The sequence below is a fragment of the Lithobates pipiens genome, unplaced genomic scaffold, assembly GCF_037356315.1.
Source record: "Lithobates pipiens isolate NorthernLeopardFrog02 unplaced genomic scaffold, aLitPip1_a1.2 Scaffold_28, whole genome shotgun sequence".
In the NCBI taxonomy this organism is placed as follows: domain Eukaryota; kingdom Metazoa; phylum Chordata; class Amphibia; order Anura; family Ranidae; genus Lithobates; species Lithobates pipiens.
The window spans coordinates 51,687,090-51,714,437 of record NW_027507789.1 but is presented as its reverse complement, the minus strand read 5'-3'; the positions used below and the strand labels follow the sequence as shown (position 1 = coordinate 51,714,437).

General features: G+C 42.0%; 1 protein-coding gene across 1 annotated transcript in view; it reads left to right on the top strand.

The window, feature by feature from the left end:
- The first annotated feature begins 926 nt into the window (after positions 1 to 926).
- The window catches only part of TNNC2 (troponin C2, fast skeletal type), a 56,071-nt gene continuing 29,649 nt past the window's right edge, over positions 927 to 27,348 (top strand). The window contains exon 1 of the mRNA XM_077459217.1: positions 927 to 1,067. Coding sequence (XP_077315343.1) covers positions 1,065 to 1,067 — 3 coding nt within the window. The 5' untranslated portion in view covers positions 927 to 1,064. The remainder of the gene's footprint in view (positions 1,068 to 27,348) is intronic.

Genomic DNA, 27,348 nt, shown 5'->3' with positions numbered 1-27,348 from the left:
AGAGTTGAAGCTGTTATAGCTACAAAGGGTGGGCCAACTCAATATTGAACCCTACAGACTAAGACTGGGATGCCATGAAAGTTCATGTGCATGTAAAGGCAGGAGTCCCAATACTTTTGACAATATAGTGTATGTACACACTCTAAAGACATGCTGGTAGGTTAATTGGATCCTGTCTAAATTAGCCCTAGTGTATGTATGAATGTGAGTTAAGGACCTTAGATTGTAAGCTCCTTAAGGCTAGGGACTGATGTGAATGTACAATGTATATGTAAAGTGCTACGTAAATTGATGGCGATATATAAGTACATGAAATAATAATAATAATGTACGTAGATTGCTCTAGCCCTAGCAAATTTTGCATAGAGCATTCAGACTCAAAACGAATAACTAACCGCTATGGTGTAATGGGCATTTGCAGCAAATTCCATGACATGAACAGTCTCCTTCTTTATATATTTTTACTTGACATTACTCAGAAAGTAAATAGTCTGTTTGCCTGCACCTCGCAACATAGATTGTACCATGGCTAGTCACGTTTGCAGCTGCTTCTATTTCTAATCTGTTCCCTGATGGTAGGGGCTGAAGAAGTCATCTGATACTTATTCTTCTCTGGCCCTTCCAGACCTTGTCGTAAATCCGGGGGCTCCAGCACTTTCACAGGGAGGGGTTGCTTAGAGGGGGGGGGGGGGGGTGGCAAGTGCTGGAAATTCCCTTTAACTATATACAGGGAGAAGAGTGCCATGTGTTCATACTTGTCACTGACCCCTCCCTCTTTACCTGGTCTTTTATTTTTGTGTTGGCCCCCCTCCCAAGTCACAGGCTAAATTTGGTAAAATGCCCGTCTATCCAATCAGGGGTTAGCTGGCATGGGATTGGGACTGGGGGGGTGTAATAGTTAGTGGCATCCAATCAGGGCCGAAGTGGGAGCAGGTGTGTGAATGGGCACAGTACAAATTAGAGGCAACTCTTTAAAGAGAAACCTTTGAGTGTCTCTACCAAGGAGCTAGCAGATACCTCCAGCCTGTCCTTTCTCTACCCAGGCATTGAGGTGACCCGCCAAAATGGTAAGTGAACTGAGACCAATGGATTTTTCACCTCGTGTCATAGCAGTGCTGGAATAGTAGCGGGCAACTCTAGTTTCCAGACCGGACAAGTGTCACCTATACACACAGGGATGTTTTATAGAATCTGGAGCATAAGAAAAGTTTGGTTCATTGCTCATAGCAACCAATTATAATTCAGCTTTCATTCTGCACCCTGAACTGGAAATGCCAAACTTGGAGCCTGCTTGAATGCTATGGGCAACAGCTTCGTGTCTCTGCTCCAGGTTTCAGAAATCATACTGCTTAGAGATCCGACTAAGCACATTCCCTAACAGTATGAGGGATGAATGTCACACATACGCGCGCTCATTCATTAGTCATCACTGAAAGGAGCTGTCACCGGAAGTTTTGCCCTGTCCCCAATAATGATGGATGGCTTTGTCATCCACCATGTTTTACTGAATTAAATGGGGGGGGGGGGGGGGGATTCCTGGGCTGTGGAAATGATCGAAGAGTGTGATTTTTTTTTTTCCATCTACTGTAGTATAACCTTTAAATTCTATGAATTGTGACTCTGATGCAAATGATTTTATGTCTTCGTAAGGGAGCTGTGATATTGATCGTGGCACTGATTTAAATAGTGATTTGTTTATCATCGTCTTTTAATTTAGAATCCCACCGCGGCTAAAAAAAACTGTATTCTGAAATACTGGGACTTATTTGCCTCGTGGACAGTACAAGTGCAGGCTGTGTCTCCACTATTGCCAAATGCACTCTTATTATTACCCAATTAGGGATCTACTCAATAGGGTTGGATGGTGTCAATGATGATATGTCGCCTGTATCCTTGATGCATAAACATAGGCTCATGTATATTTTGTAAAGGTATAAATGAATATTGTTTTTACCCAATCTGTTTTACCTTTCACAAAGATAGACAGTAACAGTTTTGGGGGTACAGAATCAGATGCAAAAGTAAACTGGTACACATCATGTGTGCAAATATCATCCACAATCTTCAAATGCATCATATAATCGACTTATGCCACGTACACACGATTGGAATTTTGGTCGGAAAAAACTTTTCCCGATGGAATTCCGATGGGATTTCGCTCAAGCTGTCTTGCATACACACGGTCACACCAAATTCCGACTGCCAATAACACAGTGATGTACAACATGTACGACGGGACTAGAAAAAGGAAGTTCAATACCCAGTAGCCAATAGTTTCCATCTCGTAGTTGAATCTGAGCATGCGTGAGTTTTTGCATGTCGGAATTGCATACACACGATCGGAATTTCTGATAGAAAGTTTTTCCGTCGGGAAAATTGAGAACATGCTCTCAAATTTTTGCCGAAATTCCGATTGTGTGTACGTGGCATTAGAACATGACACTGGGTGCCATGAATAAAGGATGTGATTTTTGACTGCATCCAACTTATACAGGTTGTTAATATGTGTTCCCTCCATTTATCGAGAGTAAATATGAGTTTTTAAAGGAGCCAGAGTCTGAGCTGTTTTTGTATATGACAATGATGCCGCACAACTGAATATTTCAATTGTGTTAGCTATGGATAGAGGAAAATAAAGCATCCAAATTATGACTTTTATTGAGTGATTAAAACCACTTGCTTACTGGGCACTTAAACCCCCCTCAGTCCCAGACCAATTTTCAGCTTTCAGCGCTGATGCACTTTGAATGACAATTGCGCGGGCATACAACACTGTACCCAAATGAAATTTTTATCATTTTTTTCCCACAAATAGAGCTTTCTTTTGGTGGTATTTAGTTACAGCTCGGAGTTTTATTTTTTGCTAAACAAACAAAAAAAGATGCAAAAAAAAAAAAAAAAAATCATGTTTTAATAGTTTGTTATAAAATTTTGCAAACGGGTCATTTTTCTCCTTCATTGAAGTGCGCTGATTAGGCGGCACTGATGGCTGCATTGGTGGGCACTGATGGGCTGCATTGGTGGGCACTGATGGGCTGCATTGGTGGGCACTGATAGGCTGCACTGGTGGGCACTGATAGGCATAGTTAAGGCGGCACTAATAGGCACAGATAAGGCGGCACCGATGGGCACAGATAAGGCGGCACTGATGGGCAAAGATGGGCACAGATAAGATGGCATGGATGGGTGGCACGGATAAGTGGCACGGATGGGTGGCACGGATGGGCACTGATAGGTACCACTGATAGATGGGACTGATGGGCACTGATAGGTGGCACTGATAGGTGGCTCTGATAGGTGGCACTGCTGGGCACTGATGGGCGGCACTGCTGGGCACTGATGGGCGGCACTGCTGGGCACTGATGGGCGGCACTGGGTCGCAGCACCTTTGAGGCAGATTGTGGGCACTGTGGGTGGCACTGTTGGTGGCACTGCTGGATGGCACTGTGGGTGGCATTGTGGGTGGCACTGTAGGTGGCACTGTGGGCACTATGGGCACTGATGGGGGGCACTTACTTTTATTCAGGATGGCACGGCGGTGGGCAGGTGGGCACTGGCAGGGGGCAGGTGGTCAGCTGTATTGCTGGCCGTGATCGGGACTGATGTCCCGATCACGGCCGCCGGTGATCGGCTTTTTTTTTCTCTCCTCGCGCTGTCAGCGCGAGGAGGAATAATAGCCGATTACCGGCTCCGTTCTATCACATGATCAGCTGTCATTGGCTGACAGCTGATCACGTGATAAGGGGTCGGGATCGACTCCTTGCACGGATCGGTGATCAGGCGAGTCTCACGGACTCGCCGATCACAGAGCGCGCCGCGCGCGCCCCTCAGGGGGCGCGCAGGCCGCTCGTATCCGGGACGACGTCAATAGACGTAGTCCCGGAAATGTAGGTCCGCGCTAATGCCGTCATTTGGCAATAGCGCGGATCTGTAGTGGTTAAGGTGGAAAACTCTCAAAACTAACTGGCCATACATGGAGGGTCACTATTATATTAAATAATCAGACTCTCGGATAATTACCCATTCTCCTAGCAAACACTTCTTTCCATTATTACGGTTTAAATTGTACTCAAGGTGTCCCAACTATGGTCACTTTTAGGTCAATTGTTACTTGTATATGGAAGACATCTTGAAATTGTGCCGTTTTTTGGCCTTATGAAATAACGTTTTATTCTAGTGCTAACTACAAGTGCAGTAACCCATAGCAACCAAGCAGAATCAGTTGTGTTCCAGTTTGACTTTAGCATTGTGTCTTTTGATTGGTTGCAATTGGTCACTAAGAATAAGAAAAGTAATCCCCATGATCAGCCAATTAGCTCAGTTCAGTTCCTATGTGTATAATCTGGATACAGACCTGATACGGTGCGGTAGGCTAATTTGTGGGGTACATAATATGAGCAAGAGCAGCAGGACTGACGTGTAAGCTGTGTGAAGTTTCTTGTTGGGGTGCGGCTGTAACTATGGAAAGACCAACCCATGGTACAAATGAAGCTGTTTAATGTGCAATGCAGAGGGGCTGATCCGCATAACTGACATAGTGAGTGTAATACTAGAACACAACATGCCTGTGACAGAGCAGATGTATATGGGATAGGGTGATACAGTTGTCTGTGTTTCTATGTGTTTACAGCCCCAATCATGAGGCTTATGAGGTCATTAAGAAACATGGGCCTATGCTTTCTTAGCAACAGGTGGACTCGGGAAGGAAGGGGGGCATGAAGAGAGGGAGGAATGAGGTAGAAAAAAATTGGGCAAGAGGATATTGAATCTCTGTTTTAAAATATAGGGTGACACAAGTTTGACATGACTGCCATCTTATATGGAAAGTATGTGGACGAAAATACTTTAAGAGCAGGTTTCAGCATATCGTTAAACGCGTGATAGATAAGGTATTCCAGTAAAACAGTGGCAAAAGTAGTTTATGAGAGTCAGCCTGGGCACAACATGGCAACAGTATGACAACAGTTTAGCTTGGATATAACATTATATATTGTTTTTTGTTTTTAGGGTGAAATACCTATCAGTCAGCTACATTAATCTGATCAGCCAAAAAAAGGAATACTTAAATTTTGTATATATCCTAAACGTGATTTGGTTTTGGAAACACAGTAAAGAAAAGTTAAAACCCCGATCAAGTAATTTTTTGTTGTCTGTGTTCCACAGGGGAGATTTCATTTCACTTCTTGTCCTGGAAACGCAACAAGAAATTAAAAAAAAAATTTTTTAGACATCGCCAAGGAAGTTGTCACCATTGGATGATTTATCCTCACTTTTTTACTCTGGTGAAAATGTTCCCCTCATTTTCTGTCTTGGTGATGATGGTCACCAGACACAATAGTGGGTGAATGTCCTCAGAGGGGACTCAACCTGATAGAGGTTCTAACCATGCCACACTCAATCCAAAACTTAAAAAAATTACCTTTACATACACTTAAATATTGAAATAGCCTGTTGCAGAATGTTGAATAATAGTGAACAGATAAGGGATAGGAACACGGGCCTGTTCTGCACACCATGGCATATGTATTGTGTACACAGAGAACATAAAAAAAAAATAGTTTTCTGTGTGCCTGCACTATAAATGTGCAGTGTAGTGCAGTGATGTGCAGAAAAACACAACTCAATGGATATGGTGTGAACACGCCCTTAAAGGGGGCCTACATTGAGAGGAATATGCAGGCGGTCATTGCCAATCTCCTGAAAATGCTAAATGTCTGGAGGTTTCTGGCTTTGTTTTCTGAGTCACTGATGCAGAACAAGCATGCAGCAAAGAAAGTACAAAACTGCAGGTGTTAGATCAACATGACAGTCTGGCAACTAATATTTTGAGAAGGGGAAGTCAATAGCAGCCTTTAGATATCAACCCCTTTCACACCGAGGGACATTTTTTAGGCGCTTTCGCACAAAAAAAAAGCACCTGAAAAGCTCACGAAAACCTTTTTCCATTAATATCAATTAATGCTTTCACACTGGGGCAGTGTGCTGGCAGAGCGGTGAAACAACGCCCCTCTCCATTAAAATGAATGCAAAGCTCTTCAAAAGTGCCTGAAAAGCTCTTCAAAAGCGCCTGAAAAGCTCTTCAAAAGAGCTCAGTGTTTTACTGGTGGTTTAGAAGGGCCTCAGTGTGAAAGGGGCCTTAGGTAGCATCTCCTCGGATAGATCATACGCAGATGTGAGGAATCATGAAGCTTTCTAGGTAGCTGGTGCAGTGTGTTTGTGAAGGATCATGATAAGCAGGCTGGTATTGTACAGTTGTGAATTTTAAGGGATTATTGGTTTCTGCATGGGGGAAGGTTCAATGAGATGCTGAGAGATACATGTGAATGCTTTGTGAGAAGCTGATGGTTCCGTGTGAAGGTTCTGGGAGGTATCATCTTCCATTCAGACATGTTCACGCTTTCCAAGTAGCACAGCTGCACTTTATAGGCCCTCCCCACTCTGCCACATTCCACAGTGACTTCTGCCAAGACAGTGACAAAAAGATGACTACAGAGCCAAAGAACGTTCAGCATCGCTTCAAAACATAGCTTTTCATCTCTAATCTTTCCTCACCACTTTAGGTCAATCCTCACCACGTTCTGGGGTGCCATTAACCATGGGAGATCTCTCTTTGCCACTTTAGATCTTTCCTCACTACTTAAGATCTCCTCGATATTTTTTGGGATCCCATTAACCACATCATCAAGTCTTTTCTCACTATTTATATAATCTCTTCTCACCACTTCACATCTCTGCTTGTCATACCACATCTCCCGCAACAGGTCTTCTCATGGCTTAAAATTGGACCCTTACATATTGGATCATTACCTATAGACAAAATGCCAGTCACAAACATGCAGACTTAACTTCCAATTTGGTTTTTCAGATCATCTAAGGATTTTGTTACAGGTTTGACCTTTCAGATCAACAAAGTTTACCAACAACGGCATAGTGTGACTGGATGTAATTGGAATGTTTGTTTAAGTAGGCATTCACCCTGCAGAGCTGTTGTCTACAAACTGTAAGCTCTCATGAGCAGGGCCCTCCTAACTCTCTTGTCTTAATTTTATTGTAACTGCACTGTCTCCCTTTGGTTTGTAAAGTGGTGCGCTATATAAATCCTGTATAATAATACATTTTGTGGATCTGACAGATGATGTTTGAAAGAAGATCCAATTTGCGTAGCAAGCATCAGACAGTGCTTACCAGAATTTTGGTAGATCCCATGGACTAACAAAACTTTGTACAAAAGATAGCAAAAAAAATATTCATTCATTCAAAATACATATGAAAGGGTGCCAAATTATACAACATTATAACAATGCATTAATCTACAAGAATTTCTCATATGTACTAAGTACAATCTTATGATCATCTTATGAAAGAAAAGTAGAAAAGGAAAAAAAGATTGTTCATCCAAAGGAAAATGGCCAAAAAACTCAAGCCCTACAGATATTTCGGCTGATGTTCATCAAAGAAGTTGGAATGCCATCTTAACTCCTAATCTGCATATTTGCATGGTGATGGTTGACTCTGTAACTACTTGAAGCTACTGGATAACCAGTTTCATAGTTCAGTTAGTAAGGTTGAATAAAAACACCAGTCCATCCAGTTCAACCTGAGTGAGTGTCTACAATTACCCCTGTACATTGCACACTCACATCAGTCCCTACCCTCAAGGAGCCCACAATCCAAGGTCCCCATTCATATACTAGAGCCAATTTTGGACAGAAGCCAATTAGCCTACCTGCATGTCTTTGGATTGTGGGAGGAAACCCACGCAGGCACAGGGAGAACATGCAAACTCCAGGCAGGTAGTGTTGTGGTTGGGATTTGAACCAGCGACCCTTCTTACTGCTAGGTGAGAGTGCTAACCACTACACCACTGTGCCGCCCACCACCACTGTGCCGCCCACCAGTGAACTAGTATTTTCAGGAGAGGAGGTCATAAGTGGTGGGCTTCATACTTCATCCATAGGTTTCCTTCAACATTGCAGTCTTATATGTAGCCTAATTGTGGTCATCCACATGCCAGCTTTCAGGCTCTTTCAACTTTTGTCAACCAGCGTTTAAACACAAGAAAACTACCAAATGGCTAAATCCAGTGAGCCACCAAAAGTTTCTTCTTCTGTAGAACATAACAATTTGTTGTTGGATTAAATATCCCTGCTCTAAGAGGAGGTGAGATGGCTCTTAGCTTCAGATAATAGCCATTTAATGCAGTTATTTTAGGAGATTTAGATCATCTGTTAGGACGTGTCCTAGCTGTCATTTATTTGCAAAAGAAATTCTCATCCATTTGTCTGTGAGCTGTTCAGCTACCAACTAGGCTTGACTACAAGGCTGACTCTTACCGAAATAGCATGAGATCAGTCTCTTTGTTTGTATAAAATTACTTTTAATGCCAGCTGCTACACACGATGTACTCAGTAGCATAATTGAGCCATCACTCTTCCGCAGTCACAAAAAGTTGAGTAGCAGAAACTAATACTGACCAGTTGATCCCCTCTCTGCTTTAAACAACCAAATGGGAGCTGGAAATGAATCATTTAACAGTCACTCATTTGTAATTTTCCCCCATTTGTTTACACCCTATGAGACTGATCTCATGAGACTACTCTCCTAATAGTCTGCCAATAATCTTATGCCATAACACTAATGCCGCGTACACACGAGCGGACTGTATGGCGTACTTAGTTCGTCATACAATCCGACGGACAGTCCGTCGTACTTTCGACTGAACGGACTTGACCACACACGGATGCACAAACAGTCCGTCGAAAGCTTGCGCGATGACGTGTACAGCACGTACGACGGGACTAGAAATAGGAAGTCCAAGACACAGCAAAGCACCCTTCCGCCGTGTAAATCCTTTCTGGGCATGCGCCATTCTTAGTCCGTCGAACTAGCATACTGACGAGCGGATTGTCCGCTGAAACCAAAGTACGACGGACAGAATTTCGAAAAAACCGAAATTCTTAGTACGCCGGACTGCACGCTGAAAAAGTCAGCTGAAGCCCACACACGAGCGGATTGTCCGCTGAAATGTGTTTCGACGGACTAAGTACGCCATACAGTCCGCCCGTGTGTACGCGGCATAAGCTTTGATCAATTAACAGATATTGAAGTCAAATCGTGGAATTACATTGACAACTTCTAATTCCCCATACAAACGGTCAGACATTCCGACAACAAAATCCATCGGATTTTTTCCAACGGATGTTGGCCCAAACTTGTCTTGCATACATACGGTCGCACAAAGTTGTCGGAAAATCTGATCCTTCTGAATACGGTGACGTAGAACACGTACGACTGGACTATAACGAGGGCAGTAGCCAATAGCTTTCGTCTCGTAATTTATTCTGAGCATGCGTGGCACTTTGTCCATCGGAATTGTCTACACACCATCGTAATTTAAACGATCGGATTTTGTTGTCGGAAAATTTTAGATCCTACTCTCAAACTTTGTGTGTTGGAAATTCCAACGGAAAAAGTCTGATGGAGCCCACACACGATTGGATTTTCCGACTACAAGATCCAATCGCACATTTTCCGTCGGATAGTCCGACAGTGTGTACAGGGCATAACAGTTTATTTGAAGATTGCATCAAATCAAAACCAAAAAGAAAAAGCTATGGGGAGCAGAGTTTTTTCTTTGAGTTCTATTTGGGCATTTTTTATCCCATTTCCTTACAGTTAATGGAAACCTTCATTTTTTTTTCTTCAATTGTGACAAAAATATGAAATTAAAAGTTTGATTGAGACATCAAAAAATGAAACGTGTATGGCCAGCTTAAAGGTTTTTTATTAAGCCTTTCAGATTAAAAACAGCTTGTGTTGCCCTTATAAACAGTTATACGGCACCTCAAAACTGCACCATTGGTCAAGAATACATCTTGCTTTGTGCACTGGTCCAAATCAATTGGTGGAGGGGGGATTATGGTATGGGGTTGTTTTTCAGGGGTTGGGCTTGGTCCCTTAGCTCCAGTGAAGGGAACTCTTAAGGCGTCAGCATACCAAGACATTTTAGACAATTTCAGGCTCCCAAGTTTGTGGGAACAGTTTGGGGATGGCCCCTTCCTGTTCCAAAATGACTGTGCACCAGTGCACACAGTACAAAGCAAGGTCCATAAAGACATGGATGAGTGAGTTTGGGGTGGAGGAACAAGACTGGCCTGTACAGTCCTGACCTCAGAAGAGTTGAAGAGTTGAAGTTGTTATAGATGCAAAGGGTGGGCCAACTCAATATTGAACCCTACGGACTAACACTGGGATGTCATTAAATTCATGTACGTGTAAAGACAGGTGTCACAATACTTTTGGTTATATAGTGTATACCATTTGAAGTCCTCCATACAGGTAAATATTTCAGTTACAACCAGTGCTCAAAAAGTAAATTTGCCAGGTTCCCTTATGTCATTTTTGCTGGATTCAATGGTTCTGATAGCTCCATATTTGTTGAAGGTATAACCTCTCAACAAACTGAGAAGCACAACTGATCTGTGCCTGGTGAATATCATGCTCCAGGCAAACATTTAACAAATTCAGAAATTCCAGCCTACAGAGATGTAATGACCAGACCTAGGCTCAGGATTTCTGATGGTAAACCATTTTGACATAAGAACTCTGGGCTTGCAACTTCTAAAACTTGAACAGATGACTAGAGAACAAAAGGATAACAATAAAAAAAGTTTTAATTTTTCATTCATTAGAAAATAATTTGATAGTTTAAACCCGAATAGCTACATTGGTTCAACTTGGACGAATGTAACCATGAATGTTCCATAGCTGTCCAATCGCTGTGAAAGCACAGAATCACTGCCGCTACTACATTGATCCTTGTTGTCTTCCGGGTCCCATGTCAAGAGGCTGCCTTGCTGCATAGTGCAAAAGAAATTGAAATTGTGTTCCAGAAAAAGGCGGGGGGGGGGCGACAATCCAACAAGTAGCCAGTGTGTTTCAGGGGTCCAAAAGCACCCTCTTTATCAGAGTTAAAAAGAATGTAAAAACATCTCCATATCAGTGTCTGATGTTAATACAATATCCCCTCCTCAGGGTCATATTTATAACCAAATATTCAATAGTATTGGAATAATCAAAATGAATATACAAAAACTTCGGACAAATAGGAGAATATGAATACTAAAACCTCACAATTCAGTTCATCAATTGGGTGAAAAAAATAAAGAAAAATTAATATTATAAGTGACTAGTGCATAGTGAAGAAGTCGGTGGGATGGCGCTTGTTCAACACCATAGCTCCCAACTGTCCCTGATTTCGCTGGACTGTCCCTGATTTGGAACAATGTACCTCTGTCCCTCATTCCTCCTCATTTGTCCCTCATTTTTGTCTGATCTATATAGTTGTATATAAAATGCACTATTTATCTTTCAAAAAGTGTTTCCCAGTGCTAAACCTTATATCCAATTTCTAAATTGCTGCATTTGTAAATACCAAAAGCCAATATAAAGGAATAGTAGTGGTAAAACCAATCATTTTTATTTTTATACAATTCTCCTTTAAGGGGGCGTGGTAGGGGGTGTGTCCTATGCCTGCATACTTTTGCTAACAGGTATCCCTCATTCCCATTTCAGAAAGTTGGGAGGTATGCAACACTGGTGCCATTCATAGAACGCTCTACATTTTTCTCTAATATGGTGGAGTGGCAGGGTGGTAACATCATAACCTCCAATTAGAGGAAATGATGGTATGTAAACGAACAAGAGTAACTTACATTTTTCAGTCTATTTATCTGGCTCATATGGTTTTTGTAAGCTTGAGCAGCCATTATTTTCATTCATTAGCACTTTCAACAGCAGATACCTTTTGGACCTTATTCACACAGGTGCATAGATCTCAACATCCATACAGAGGGTGGTGTTTTTGTGTCCTTGGCGCGACCAGGTGTTCCGTGCAGCCGCATGTAGCCAGCCTGTAAAACTCAATGACAGGCTGGGAGGTACAGTGGCTGTTTGGATCATTTTGCACATCCCAATGTTTACTAGACATGTGCACACTGAAATTTTTCATTTCGGAATTTCGTTTTCGTCCGAAAATTTAATTTATTTAGTTACTCCCAAAATTCGTTTTTATATATTTTGTTTCGTTAAAAAATGCATTCATCCGAAAATCCGAAATAATTCAGGTCAAATCTGTCATTGAAAGCTTATGGTGTCTGTCTAATGTTCTAAAAAGATTCAACGGAGCTGCTAAACTGTACGACGCCGCAATCGTACATTTCCAGTCGAATGTTCCGACTACAAGCTATAGTAGAATTCTAATGTTGTATGACACTAGTAATAATTATATTTATTAAATATTATTACTAGTCAACAACATTAGAATTCTTCTATAGCCTATGGGTGGAGCATTTGACCATAAATGTCCGCTCGCGGTGACTGCTTCGTCGAATGTTCATGTCGAATAATCTTGGAGTAATAGAGTTAGGTTAGGCACATTCAACCTTTTTTGCTATTGTCTCCATAATGTCGAATCTTTTGTCTCTGTCAAATCTTTTCTCTCTGTGTAGAATAATCTTGAACTAACAGAGTTAAGGTTGGGTACATTCTACCACAGATTCGGTGGACACAGATTGCTATTGTCAGCGTCATGTATAATCTCCTATCTATATCAAACTGTTGCAACGAAAAGAAAATAAAGCATTTGTTTACGTCAGATCTTTCGGTTTTCGGATTCTGCACGTTCCTTATCGTTTGTTAAAATGATAACGAAAATACCCGAAATTCGGAGGAAAATGCATTCGGAGGAAAACGAATGCACATGTCTAATGTTTACATCTTTACAGTGATGGATGCACAGCAGTCTATAATCAGCGGCCACACATGCGCAGAATGACTGGGCCTTGTCACTCTGCACATACGCGGCCACCACATGAATGACTGATATCAGAGCCATCATGTAAACTACAGTAATGTGTGACCAGTAGAGGTGGTTCCTGCTGATTACATGCTATTATTTACATGTCTGCCCTGAGCAGTGGTCACGGCCAATGGTGCCACCCAGTGACAAAAGACACTAGTCTTCTTGAGCCACCTGCGCCCTAGCTCCTGCCAGCTAGTGTCCTTCAGCACTAGGATACAGGAAGCTACAATAGAGTGCATTTGCCCTATATGCATGTAAATGATAGCACAAATGCCACTTGCATCATAAAACATGGGAAAAAAACTAGCCTCTGAGTGTGGGATTTGGATATTTGTTAAGGGATCTGATTGCTGCTTTGGAAGATAGATTAAAAGCTGCCATGTGCATGGACTCATTGGCTATAACAGAACTGCGTTCAGATCCCTATAACTTAATGTTGTATGGATGACTAACTGTAGTGTTTATTGCGTCTGTGCACATGGGGCTTCAAAGTGTATAGCCAATCAAATGCCTTGTTTTTTAGAGTTTGGGGAAGAATTAGAACCTATGTCAGGTTTTTACAGAAACGTTGTTAAACTGGACATAGATGGCTTGATTTAATCTAATTCCTGCTAAGTTGGACAAAATTTGAGCCGTGAGTGATCCTTCACGCAACCCCCAACTCAACAACAGCGATTTAAAAATCAATGAGCTGAGTGGGAAGTTATCGGCCCAACACAATCAGATGGCAGTGGCTGTTCAGCAGTGCCACTTTATTTACACAGCCAGCAGTGGAGATTCCTCCATCCATGCTCTTGGTGTGGATGGTGGAATCAATTAATTTTTACTTGTTCAGCTTATAGGACGAATGAGAGGAAATTGAGCCATCTATGGCTAGGTTTAAAGAGATTTCCCTTCCCTTTCTGCCCTGCTGATAACATTTTATTGTAAAAGAAGTGGGGAAAACTCAACAACACTGAATAAAAAAATGCTTTCCTGGGGCCAACGTGGCAGCATACATGTGGTAGCATGCTGTCATGGATTGGTGCCTGGAAAGGAAAATTACTGTAAGTATTTCATACAATTTTCAGTTTGCCTGGTGCCAACATTGCAGCATACTACCACATGTATGCTGCCATGGATTGGTGTCCGGAAAGGAAAATTACGGTAAGTATTTCATACAATTTTCCATTTGCCTGGTGACAACATGGCAGCATACTACCACATGTATGCTAACATGGATTGGTGCCAGGAAAGAAAAATTACGGTAAGTATTTCATACAGTTTTCTGTTTGCCTGGTGCCAACATGGCAGCATGCTACCACATATATGCTTCTGTGGATTGATGCCAAGAAAGAAAAATTATGGTATTTGATACAATTTTCCATTTGCCTGGAGCCAACATGGCAGCATACTACCACATATATTATGCTTCTGTGGATTGGTGCCAGGAAAGGAAAATTACGGTAAGTTTTTTTTATACAGTTTTCCTGGCGCTAACATGGCAGCATACTACCACATGTATGCTGTCATGGATTGGTTGCAGGAAAGGAAAATTACGGTAATTATTTGATACAATTTTCCATTTTTCTTTAGGGGAAGGACCCCCATAAAAAATTTTCCCCGTGTCCCTGTTGCAGATTTTCCTTCACTTCTTGTCTGCTAAAACATAGTCAGCAGGAGAGGAGGCAAGGAAAAATCTCTCTAGTGAACCTCTAGATATCAGTAAGCAAGCGTACAGGGGGGTTCTAATCCTTCCCCAAACTATCCAAAGCTAAGAAAATAGTTTTGGGCTTCACATACAGTTTGAGATCCCCATTCTTTGGGGAAAACGTTATATGTTACAGTTGTTACTAAAATGTTACGTATTGGAATGCTAGAATCTTTTTTTGGAGTGAAGTAGGTGTGGTCCCCTGTGGATATTCAATTTTTATTTACATTTCACATGCCTGTTATAGCCCAAACTAGATGTCGTATTTTCAAACAAAAGCCAATAAGGGGAAACCAAATACAAAATAGAAACAAGGACCACACACACACACGAGGACCACCGAGGGACAAAAATACAAATACGTGAGATTAAAGCAACCAGTGCCACAGACCACATCAAGACAGCTACACAATTTGACACAACCAGGGACAGCAACCCACAAACAACACCCTATCATTTCTGTCTTTCTTGATCACAAACTCATGCTGCCACAAATGCCTACACTGGGACCCATTATGGACCACAGCAATCTTTTACTGGTGCAGATAGGGAATGTGAGCTAATGTTCCTCCATTTAATGTCCCTGCATCCATGTGCATTCTAGCAGCAACACGATCGCCCTTGTGTGAAATAGTGGGATCAGCTCAGCCCTTTGATCGTGATATGTTTGTGCAGGACGGGGGGAGGGGGGGGACTGGAGTTTGGGTTGAAGGGGAAGCTGTGTCTCATATCTGTCACTTCTATTCCTAGTGAAGGGCAGCTGCTTTCTGCACAAGGCTGGAGAAGAACAGGTGTCTGCTTTTTCTCCTATTTATAACTATGAAGAAGCAGGCAGAGGCTCATCTTAAGTCTATTAACCTATGCACTGTCAATAGAGCTCACCGGCTAGGTGGCCGACTCATGCTGAGAGCTCTTTGAGACCACTTATCTCGAGGTCACCATTGTTAACATTAAGACGTCTATACAAGGGCAGATGATTTATCCAATGTAATGGATAAATATCTTACATCAAATGGCCAGACGAGAAGTTTTTTATTATTTCTTGATCAAATAAAATTCTACAGGTGTAAGGCCAGCATAAATGCTGACAGAGGCAATGACGGAATCGCTTATCATTTTGATTTCGCTCTGCGATTAAACAAATTCTGTAATGAGAGAAATAAATCAGCTGCCGTTTTTGACATGTTAGTAAGTATTTTTTTTCCATATTTAGCCATAAACAGGATTACTTTTATATGATCTGCGGCAGACTCAGTTAATAAATTGATATGCAGAAAACCCTTACACAAAAAGGGGTGAGCTTATAAAATAATTTAAGTAAAAGGGGCATTCATCCTGTGAAGCTGCATGTACATTTGTTATATGCGAATGGGGGCAACTGAATGTTAGCCCTTGTACACACGGTCGGACATTCCGACAACTTGTGTTGCATACACACGGTCGGACAAAGTTGTCGAAAAATCAGATCGTACGTAACGTGATGACGTTATTTCGTTAGGACGGGACTACGTTCAGGCTAGTAGCCAATAGCTTTGGTCTAGGAATTTGATCTGAGCATGCATGGCACTTTGTCCGATCGGAATTCTCTACACACAATTGGACAAAGTCTGATCGGATCATGACCGTGTTCGGTGTGAAACATGTCAGCGGCTGTGCAGTTAGTCTGTTTACCAGCCTAGATGCTATGATTTTAATTACATTTTTGAAACAAAGTTGAATAATTTGGAGTGCAGCTATCCAGCTACATCTTTTCTACTTCTTTGTATGATCGGATCATGTTGTTGGAAAGTTTTATAGCCCAGCTCTAAAACATTGTCCGACGGATATTCCGACGGAAACAGTCCGATGAAGCCCACACACAGTTGGATTATCCAACAACACGGTCCGATCGGACATTTTCCGTCAGAATGTCCGACCGTGTGTACAAGGGCTTAGACTATTTTCTTTCCAGAGTGAAGGTTCCTAATTCATACAGAATAGAGTGAATCAGGAAAATATATTATGGCCACTAGATGGTGCTGACGATTATAGTAAAGAGGTGTTTATTTTATTTTCAGCTCCATACCACCATATTGTGGTGTTTTCCTGATTCACTCTATTGAATAATATATGGCCTGAAGGCAAAATGGCGTAATAACTGATAACTGAGAACAAATGTACATACTAGATTGTAATGGGGTGTGTGTTAAGTGACCTCAGTCGATCCGGCACCTCATCCTTGATTGAATAGAGTATAGATATAGGGTAAGAACTGAGGATTATAGCGGAGCCCAGCATATAATAAAAGATTTTATAATAGTATAAAATTACTTTATTATTACATAAAGTCATCAAACATAACAGATCATAAGTGCATAAATTACAGAGTATGCAAATAATACTGGCCAAGGTATCTAAGTAACAGCAATGACTGGTAACAATCCCTACATGTTTCGCCAAACATTGGCTTCTTCAAGGGAATATGTACCAGTGTGTGGTAATGGCTCTAATAACAATAAATACAAAGAAACATACAATTAACACAGTAAATTGGCAAAAAGTATACATCAACTACACAATAATTATTGTATTGATTGTGCGACACGGCTTATAAACCATCCACCCAATGGTCCATGGCCTCATGTCTGTACATACTGTTTTAGAGGATGAATAGCTCTGCAATTTTTTAATAAAGTGAATTTTCAGCCTTCATGTTGAAAAAACTCCATTACAAGATGACAAGGCCAGGGAAACAACAAAAATATAGCATATAACTAAATTGTCAGAGGTGGTAAAATAAAACCTGGCCTCAGGGCTGCATTCTGTTTTCCGGATGCATATTTGCAAATGCATTTACACACATTTTGATGCAATTTCAATGCATTCCAGGGCATTTTTTTCTCTTTTCTTTATTTAGACACTTGAAATATCTCAGGACAAGATGCATTTCGGTGCATTTTTGATGTGTTTACATGCATTACGGTGCATTTATATGCATTTTGCAGCAGATTCTACTATTGTTGACTGCACTGGAACTGACTGGTGTGAGATAGAGCCTTTGGAATAAATGGAAAAGACTATGCATGCATTTTGGATGCAGATTAAAAATGTACTGGACTGCATCTGGTGTGAACCAGCACACATGTGTGCACAGGCAGATTGGAGGACTTAAAGCATAACTCTACATTTAATGTCCCTTTACATTGTTTGTTGGGGCCAAGCTGGCCCTAACAAACTATTTACTGCACTAACAGGTACACTTGCTGGGCATATTGTGTTAAAGGATAAGTGCACCTTTTGTAACACATTACACCCATATTCAGGGTGTAAAATCCTTTGTGACAGGCAGTGGGGTGATCTTCTCCCCCTGCGCTCTGTCACAATCTGCAAAGAACGTGGCCGCGCAAGGCTCCACTCACCCGGCTGCATCATTCATTCACAGAGTTCTGTGAGTGGAAAACTACAAAGTTTGGCAGCCTTTTTCAGCTGTTGCACTTAACCCAACTCTATTTTGTTCTGGGAGTGGGACAGGAAGTGCCCGTCCCACTGCGGGAAGACAGCATTGTATATTGTATGAAGCTGAGGATACATACAGTTTATACGGCATGGCCCACAAGAAGAGGCAGAACTACCGCCATAGTGACCCACGCAGGCGCTATGGGGCTTGCACCTGAGTGGGGCCCGGTGAAGATGAGAGCACCACCGGCACAGTCTCCCAGCCAGGGCAAGAGAGAGGAGAGGAAGAGGCAAGCTGTCTGCATCAGCAGAGAGCGGAATTGCCCGCTGTAATAGCTTTCATTAGAACTTCTAGTGTTCCCGGGCTCACATCCTATAGCTCCACCTCTTGGCCCGGCGCCTTTGATAGACAGTACAAAACATATTACAGTGCGCACATTAAAAAATGAAATTTCCTGCAGGCTAGTGATAGACAGAACGCTGGTTAAATGCGGGACCTGTGACGTCATCAAAGGTGTCGGGCCAAGAGGTGAGGCTATGTAACGATGCTCACCAGGAAGACAGGAAATTCAAATGAAAGCTATTAGAGCGGGCAATCCCGCTCGCTGCTGATCTGGGCGGCTTGCCTCTTCCTCTGCACAGGTGAGGCTGTATGGGGCACAGGCAGGCCAGGCTGTATTGGGCACAGGCAATGCTGTATTGGGCACAGGTCATGCTGCATTGGGCACAGGCAGGTCATGCTGCATTGGGCACAGGCAGGCCATGCTGTATGGGGCACAGGTCACCCTGCATTGGGCGTAGGTCAAGCTGTATTCGCACAGGTCACGCTGTATTGGGCCCAGGTCACGCTGCATGGGCCCAGGTCACGCTGCATGGGCCCAGGTCACGCTGCATGGGCCCAGGTCACGCTGCATGGGCCCAGATCACGCGGTATGGGCCCAGGTCACGCTGTATGGGGCACAAGTCACGCTGTATGGGGAACCGGTCACTCTGCATTGGGCACAGGTCACACTGTATGGGGCACAGGTCATGCTGCATTGGGCACAGGTCACGCTGCATTGGGCACAGGTCACGCTGCATGGGGCACAGGTCATGCTGCATGGGGCACAGGTCATGCTGCATGGGGCACAGGTCATGCTGCATTGGGCACAGATCACGCTGCTTTGGGCACAGGCCACGCTGCATGGGGCCCAGGTCACGCTGCATTGGGCACAGGTCATGCTGTATTGACACTAGGGTGACTGTGGGGGGGGGAGGCTGTTTGCAGGGGGTCCCCCATACAACATTTTGCTATGAGGCCCTGTGATTTCTAGTTACGCCCCTGCCCACAAGTATACCTGTTATTGAAGTAAATAGTTTATTTGAGCCAGCTTTGCACATATAAAAGCAGCGGTGGCCCGTCCATAAGGGGCACCGCCCCCTGATCTCTATGCACCAGGCCCATAATCTCCATGCGGACACATATAGTTCTACCGTTTTATTTGTTTTTTTTTTGTGCAGCACATGATTAGAGCCGGGTGGGCAGAGCACTGCACCCGAGCCCACCCACTTGTGACAATAGCAAATCAACATTCGCTATGTTCTTCCTGCTTCTCCTCTTGGCCAATCAGGAGGAGAATCAACCGGATTGGCAGGGAGGAGAAGCCGTTGAAGCTGGATGAGACCTGTATGGGGTAAGAGCAGGGCCTGGCGGGCTGGCGAGCAGGCTTGTAAGCAGGGCTAGCACCAGCCGCCACTGTTTAAAAGGACATTAAACGTGGAGTTAGGATTAAAGAGGTCTATTTATATACTGTGACATTCCTGGCATGACTGTAAGAATCGAAAATATGTTTATGTTTTCTAATAGATTAATCCCTGTATCATCACTTCCATCTAGTGGCCAAAATGCTATATCGTTTTCTGAAATACGGCAATGGAAAAAATATATTGCATTTTGGCCACTAGATGGAGCTGATGATACAGGAATTGATCTGTTAGAAAAATAAAGGATTTTTTTTGTTCAGCTGTTCAGCTTGCACAAATGCTTCTGACATTCAGACTGTTGTATAAATAAACCCCAAAATGTATCTATAGCCCAAACATTTTTTTTTGTTTTGGATAGAGTGGGGAATGATTAGAGCTCCTGATCGGTTTTGCTTCCATTGAAAATTCCTTTACTTCTTGTCTGCTAAAAAGGATGTCCCCAGGACAGGAAGTGATGGGAAATCCCTCTAAACATCAACACAGACAGAAAAAGTAAAAATTTTTTATTTATTTTTTTAAGTTAAGTAGGGAACGCTAGAACAGTCTGTTCCCCTGTTGCAGGTTTGACCTCACTTCCTGTCTGGTAAAACATTATTCTCCAGAGGAGTGAGGGGAAATCCCACTAAAGGAGCCTTGGATAGTAGTAAAACCTGACAAGGTTCCAAGCCTTCCCCAGTCCATTCTAAGTTTAAAAAAAGAGGGTTTGGGTATAGATACACTTTAAAGCCCACTTTTCACTATGGCATTCAAAATATGCAAGGTAAAATAACTCACAAAGAAGATAGTGGCTTGGCCGCTCGGGACCTGAAGTGCAGTGATCTTTGGTGGATGACAGCAAGACAGCGCTTGATTAGCTGGTCGGGTAAGTGGGCTATATTAGCTCAACCCAGCAAAGCAAGTAAAATGAGATTAAGGACAACATTAGCCCCAAGGGATGAAGTTCCTCTTTAAGGTGGACATACATCTATCAATCTGTGATTGATGGCAAGAAAACGATTTATTGACTAATGCAACACATATCTATCGGAAAAGCCTTGTCTGGCAAACAAAGATATTTGTAATTACAAGAATAGCAAAAATTACAAAGATTTTTTTTTTTTTCTTGAATTCTCCAGGGTCCTGTCTTGGCCTATATGTATTCTCATGCAGCTTTTATGTACATAAATTTTACGTATTTTCTTTCTATTGTAGAATTGTTATCTCTTCGTTGAATCTATATTCTATTATCCCTGAGGAAGCCATTTTTATGGCGAAACATGTAGGGAAGGACTGATCGGATAGCACTTTAAGGCTATTATCTTCTTGGCCGAATTTATTATAAATTTTGTGCTTTCTGGAAATTGGAGAGAACAATATTATTTTGATATTTTCCCTTTATGTAATTGTATATTTGTCTTTGCTTTTGTATATGAATAACCCCCTTTTTTTTACAAGTTAATAAATTCTGTATAAACTTTTAGTATTTTTCATAATTGTAGCACCGCGATAATCCCCTTTTCCTCTTCTGGAATTTTTGCTATTCTTGTAAATAAATTAAATGGGATGAGGTGCTGTATCTAGATTGGACCTCTTGCTACAAAATTTCCACAAAGATATTTGTAATGATCATAAACCATCAGTAAAATTCCACCACAGCCAGTGGACTTGCCAAAGTCAAAATTGACTCAAAGCATATTAAACCATTTGAATGGAGGGTCCCAAAATGATTATTCAATGCAATAATTTCAATCACACCAACTGATTAGGCTCAGTTCAAACTGCCGTGACCTGAAAGTTACGCGACTTATGGTGCGACTTTGCCAGATGACTTCCTGGTACTTGATACAACTTTTAAGCAACTTCAAAGCAAATTTCATGAAATACCTGGGTAATCTTCCTAGAATATGAGATCTAAAGCACATTAATACAGATGAGGATCCAACTTGGAGGCGACTTCAATTAAAGTCTATGGGCACAAGTCCATACCGTCAAACTTTTTGAGAATTCACAAATGCAGCAATTTAGAAATCAGATGAAAGGTTTAGCACTGGAAGCACTTTTTGATAGATAAAAAGTGCATTTTATATATATCTATATAGATCAGACCAAAATGAGAGACAAATGAGGAGGAATGAGGGACTTTGTTCCAAATCAGGGACAGTTGGGAGCTATGCAAGTCCGATAGAAGTAGTACAGGAACCTTTTCTAAAGTCGGAGCGACTTCAGTAGGGCTAATTAAGACAGCTCTCATTGACTAACATAGGATGTTACATATGACGTGACTTGGGGGTCTCACAAGTTGGATCCCAAGTCGTGACAGTATGACCTGAACCTTAGGGAACATCAGCTATGCAACTGCTAACATTTAATGTGGTCAAACGTGTGCATTCATGTCAATGGGGGGACCGAGGAAAGGATGGCCATAGCTGAATGGCAGATGCCAGTGTTAATCACAGTAGGGATCGGTATTGATTGCCAACTGTCATCAGCTGAAAGTAAAACAATGACAGTACACTGTAAGATCCTAGAAACTGCATGGTAGCAGAGAGCAGCATTCCATCATGATGAAGCATTGCTCACGCTTGCTTAATCAAAGGCAGCCTTGTTACTGATTGTGTGTGGCGTAACCCATAAGCTTTAGCAATAGGGATGGATTTTGCCCATGCCACCAGTATTACCATTGTGAGTTAATAACTGATATCAGCACGTGAAACCATTTAACAGCTTTTAACATACACAGTAGTATAAACCTATGCCTGTGTATTGCCATTCATTTCGGTCGGTCGAGCTCTATGTGAGTGTGTAGTGTATTGCAATGTGTTGAGTTGTTTGAAGAATGACACACTAAGCACAATGAAACCTTTAAATAGGACTTGGAAAGGCATGAACCATGAGTATAAACAAAATACAAAAAGTGTATTAATATGCATTAAAATCAACAAACATTCTATAAAAAGGAATGAATGTGGTTCTGACAGGATGCTACATAGTATATACACAGAGATAACCAAATACTTCTCCACGGGTGAGGTCTGGAGGACAGAAGTATTTGGTTATCTCTGTGTATATACTATGTAGCATCCTGTCAGAACCACATTCAGTCCTTTTTATAGAATGTTTGTTGATTTTAATACATGTTAATAAACATTTTGTATATTTTATATACTCATGGATGAAGTTGTTGCTTGATGAAGAACAATGGGAGAAAAAACTTTTTTGAAAAGATCTGCCAGGCTCTAAATAGTTAAATCTTAACAGAAGACTTTCGGATCTATTAATAAAATGTAACTGGATGAATGTCGCACACATACGCGTTACTACCGTATTTTGTCTAATATGATTATTACTTATGATCATCAGCTTCATCTAGTGACCATCAGTCGGTATTTTTATAATTGAGATGTTTCAAATACCACATTGTGGCCACTAGATGGCACTGACAATCATAGGAAATTATCATTTTGAGACTTGGTTCACAGAATACAAAGTATTCTGTGACTGGGCATTTAGGGAGCAGAGAAGGAGAAAAGGCCAGTCGGCTACTGTGTAGGTGAGCCACAAGCCTGCTGTTGAAGTGCTGGAAAAGGTATGCTGTCCACTCTCAATTAAAAATGCAATAATTCAGATATACCTTGCTAAAAATATTATTTAGAAATTTATTTTTTGTTCTCCTGGCAATAATACATAAATAAAGGAAATATGCATAAATCCACTATACAATCCACTGAATTTATTGTGGGCTAGTTAAAGTGTAACTCCACTTTTGTTTTGCAGATTTTGCAGATTCCTACCTTGAGTTATTCTGAAGAAATCCATGTGTGTTCCTCTGTGCCTCCACCTGAGAGGGTCTAATGGGAGTGGTTTCATAATTATCTGTCAGCTGTGGCAGCTGCAGAGCACTAATGAGATAAGCTGCTGGGCCTGCATCCCTTTAGATGTGATTTGCTATTGGAAATATCTCACCAAAAATTACATTCATGTTGCAGGGGATGCCTGAAATCTGACTTGTATCTTATCTTAGGCAGACTTCTTGGAAAATTGTTGAGCCAATCACACAAGCAGGAAATTATGTTTCTGGGGAGTGGTCAGTACACATTCTGTGTACAGAATACCTTCAGGTAGCCATATTGCATTGCATTTATAGAAAATTACAGTGGCTGCAGATTGAAAAGGAAAGTTAGTTTTTAATAACATTCAATTACAATATGACTTGCATCACAATTGTATACGCTATATTATTTTTTCTATATTTGCTTCCCCCCCCCCCCCCCCCACGAAAGTGGAGTTACCCTTTAACCGATTTCCGCCGGCAGGCCGTCATATGATGTCTTTGACTTTGAGCAGTGATATCTGAATGATGCCTGTAGTTACAGACATCATTCAGATGACTTATTTTTCAGCCAGCGATTCCCTGCACCATAAGAATGATCATAGCGGCTGTTCAGCTGCTTGATCGTTCTTACGGGTGGGTTGAGCAGATGTCTCCCCCGGAGAACCAGTGAAGGGATCCGCCGGGCCTGGATGCTGACCATAGAGGTTTCTGGCAGACCAGATGGTCCCCGGAGCCTCTATGATAGTTCGGAGGCTGGGCGCGATGTTATGATGTCACGCCCGGCCTCTGCATTTGAAAAAATGGCGCCACCTGAGATGGGAAGCTGAGTTTTTTTTATTTTTGTTTCAGGCTTCCCAGCCTAGAAGAGAAATGTGGGGACTTATTGACCCCATATCTTACTGTAAAGAGTACATGCCATGTTTATTCCTATTACAAGGGATGTTTATATTCCTTGTAATAGGGATAAAAGTGATTAAAAAAATGTAAAAAAAAGCGTCAAACTAGAAAAATAAAAGTAAAATTAACAATATTTTTTTTTTAAAGTGCTCGCACGCAGAGCTAACGCATACGTATGTCGCTCCCACATATATAAAACGGTGTTTAAATCACACATTTGAGGTATTGCCGCAAACGAGTAATAATTCTAGCCCTAGACCTCCTCTGTAACTCAAAACGTCTAACCAGTAAAAAAATTTAAAACGTCGCCTATGGGGCTTTTTAAGTAGCGAAGTTTGGCGCCATTTCACCAGCATGTGCAATTTTGAAGTGTGACATGTTAGGTATGTATTTACTCGGCGTAACATCATCTTTCACATTATGCAAAAAAATTGGGCTAACTTTACTGTTTTTTTTTGGTTTTGTTTTTTTAAGCATGAAATGCGTTTGAAAAAATCCTGCCAAATAACGTGCAAGATAAAAAGTTGCAACGATTGCCATTTTATTCTGTAGGGTCTCTGCTAAAAAATAACATATATAATGTTTGAGGGTTCTATGTAATTTTCTAGCAAAAAAAATAAAACATTTTTAAATGTAGGAGAGAAATGGCAGAATTGGCCTGGTAGGCAAGTGGTTAAACATTTCTTGGAAAGGAAGGCCGAATCCTAATTGATACACTCATTAAATATCACACTGATTGTGTTTCCTGAAAATGATACAAATATATTTCAGGTCCTTGTTCCTGAACACTCCTAGTCACACATAGAATATATATATATATATATATGTGTGTGTGTGTGTGTGTGTGTGTGTGTGTGCTGGAAATATCTCCTAAACCTCCACAGTTTAGGAGGTATTTACTAAAAAGATGATCGCAGATGACTACGGGGCATGCGCCCTTTAGATCGTGCCGTTTCTAATGGGGTTTATGCCGTGACTGCCGGCTCCCACGTGCATGCACGGGAGTGATGTCACGCGACTCCGGCCAGTCACGGATCTGGAGTTTGCGGCCTTGGAAGGAAGAGGGGGAAGATGGAAGCTCCCTGTTCGTGGGGAAACGGTGACAGCGCAGGCTTCGGTGTCAGGTAGGTGACACATAATGGGCTACTATGCGATGCATAGTAGTCCGTTATGCTTTACCTTTACAGGGAAATAAAGATGAAGTAAAACCAACCAGGGTTTACTTCCTCTTTAAGGCTCCATGCACACTGGAGCTCATTTTTGGAGTTTGGCCATTTTTTTTAACAGCCCATAAATTCCCCTCTATGTTATCCTATGTCCATGTACACATGGATGTTTTTTAACTTTTATCAGAAGTGGAGTTTATGGGCTGTTTTTTGAATGCCATAAAATTGCATTCAGGAGTCGTTTTTCTGACCACAAACGCCAAATTTCGATAAACGCCCAAAAACATGGCTCACCAGCGTTATTGAACGTTTTTGATCCATTGAAAAAAAAAATATATTTTTTTTTTAAATGCAAAAACTGTAAAAAAAACTTTGAAAGGCACTCTGCAAAGCTACTGGCGTTTTTATAACATTATTTTAACGTCCAGTGTGAATGGAGCCTCACTGTTCTATGTTTTATCTCCTATGAGTGCAGACAAATACTATGCCTCTAGTGGAAGTATATGGTATTTACTAGTAATTACAGAATGTATTGGGCATCTATTGCCACCTTGTGGTTATAAGGTCTACTGCAGCCTAGATAATAAATAGTTGTTGCTGTAATTGTTATTATTATATAGAATGATTGGTTACAGGTCAGTAAAAAAAATGCCAGACAATATTTTGAAGTGATGAATACTGGCACAATCTGTGGCATTCTAGTTTCACAACAGCTGAAAGGCTAAATTTGCCAAGTCTGATCCTAGCAAAATTAAAGTGGTTGTAAACCCCTAACAGGAGAAAGGGGGGTGACCGGGGAAACCTGATAGCCCGCAGCTCGCCTTTCTCCTGTCACAGCGCCGCCAAGTTCTCTACTGGACAAAGCAGGAAAAAGAGCCCGCAGTCACACTACACTGATAGGGGGGCTTGACAGAACCTTGATGGTGTCACCCCAATAGTGATGGAACTGTGCTGAATTTAAGATCTGATCCCTGATTCCGGGGGGGGGGGGGGCACTTGATCCCCCTTGCCCCTACCTACGGACGCCCATGGTGTTACGGTTTAGTAAATCCGCCACACTCACTGCTGTCCTAACACTGATAAGCCATTACTAGGACTGGCTCTGCTCACCCTTCATCTAAGCTAAGCTTTCAGAGTAGCACCCCACTGTGGACATGAACAGGATCAGATTGTCTTTGTAAATCTGGCCACACACTTAAAGTGAACCTGTGCTTTGTATATGCAGGACAAAAGCCTGTCATTGCATTGCATTCCATCTTTAAAAAGGGACTTTCCCCCAGTTCCTGCTTTAGGGTGGCTCCATCCCCTTGCAGGGTCCCATGGAGCCACCTCTGCATGCCAACTCCTGGTTACTGCAGCCAAGTGTCCCTACACTGAGTGCATCCACACAGCAAGCCACTTCCCTGTTCCTCCAGCATGGTGGTAGGAAGACAATCCACAGGCCTATGACTTGGAGCTCACACTGGGCCAACTCTTCCTCACTCTCGCCTGCCATACAAAGCAGTGGGGGAAGCAAAGGAAGAGGGGTATGGGGCAGGTATTCAAGTAGGGATTCACGCGGACAGTTCGGGTTTGGAATCAGGTGTCCAGGTTTCAAACTGCCTGAAACCCGGGACACATTATTCAGACTGGACTATGGCTTCCCAGCAGGGTTGCTGGCTGCAGTTGTCTAAGCCGAGAGTGTCTGTTACACTCTCTTTCACACTGCTCAAAGCCAGCACTAACAATTGCCCCACACAGACAC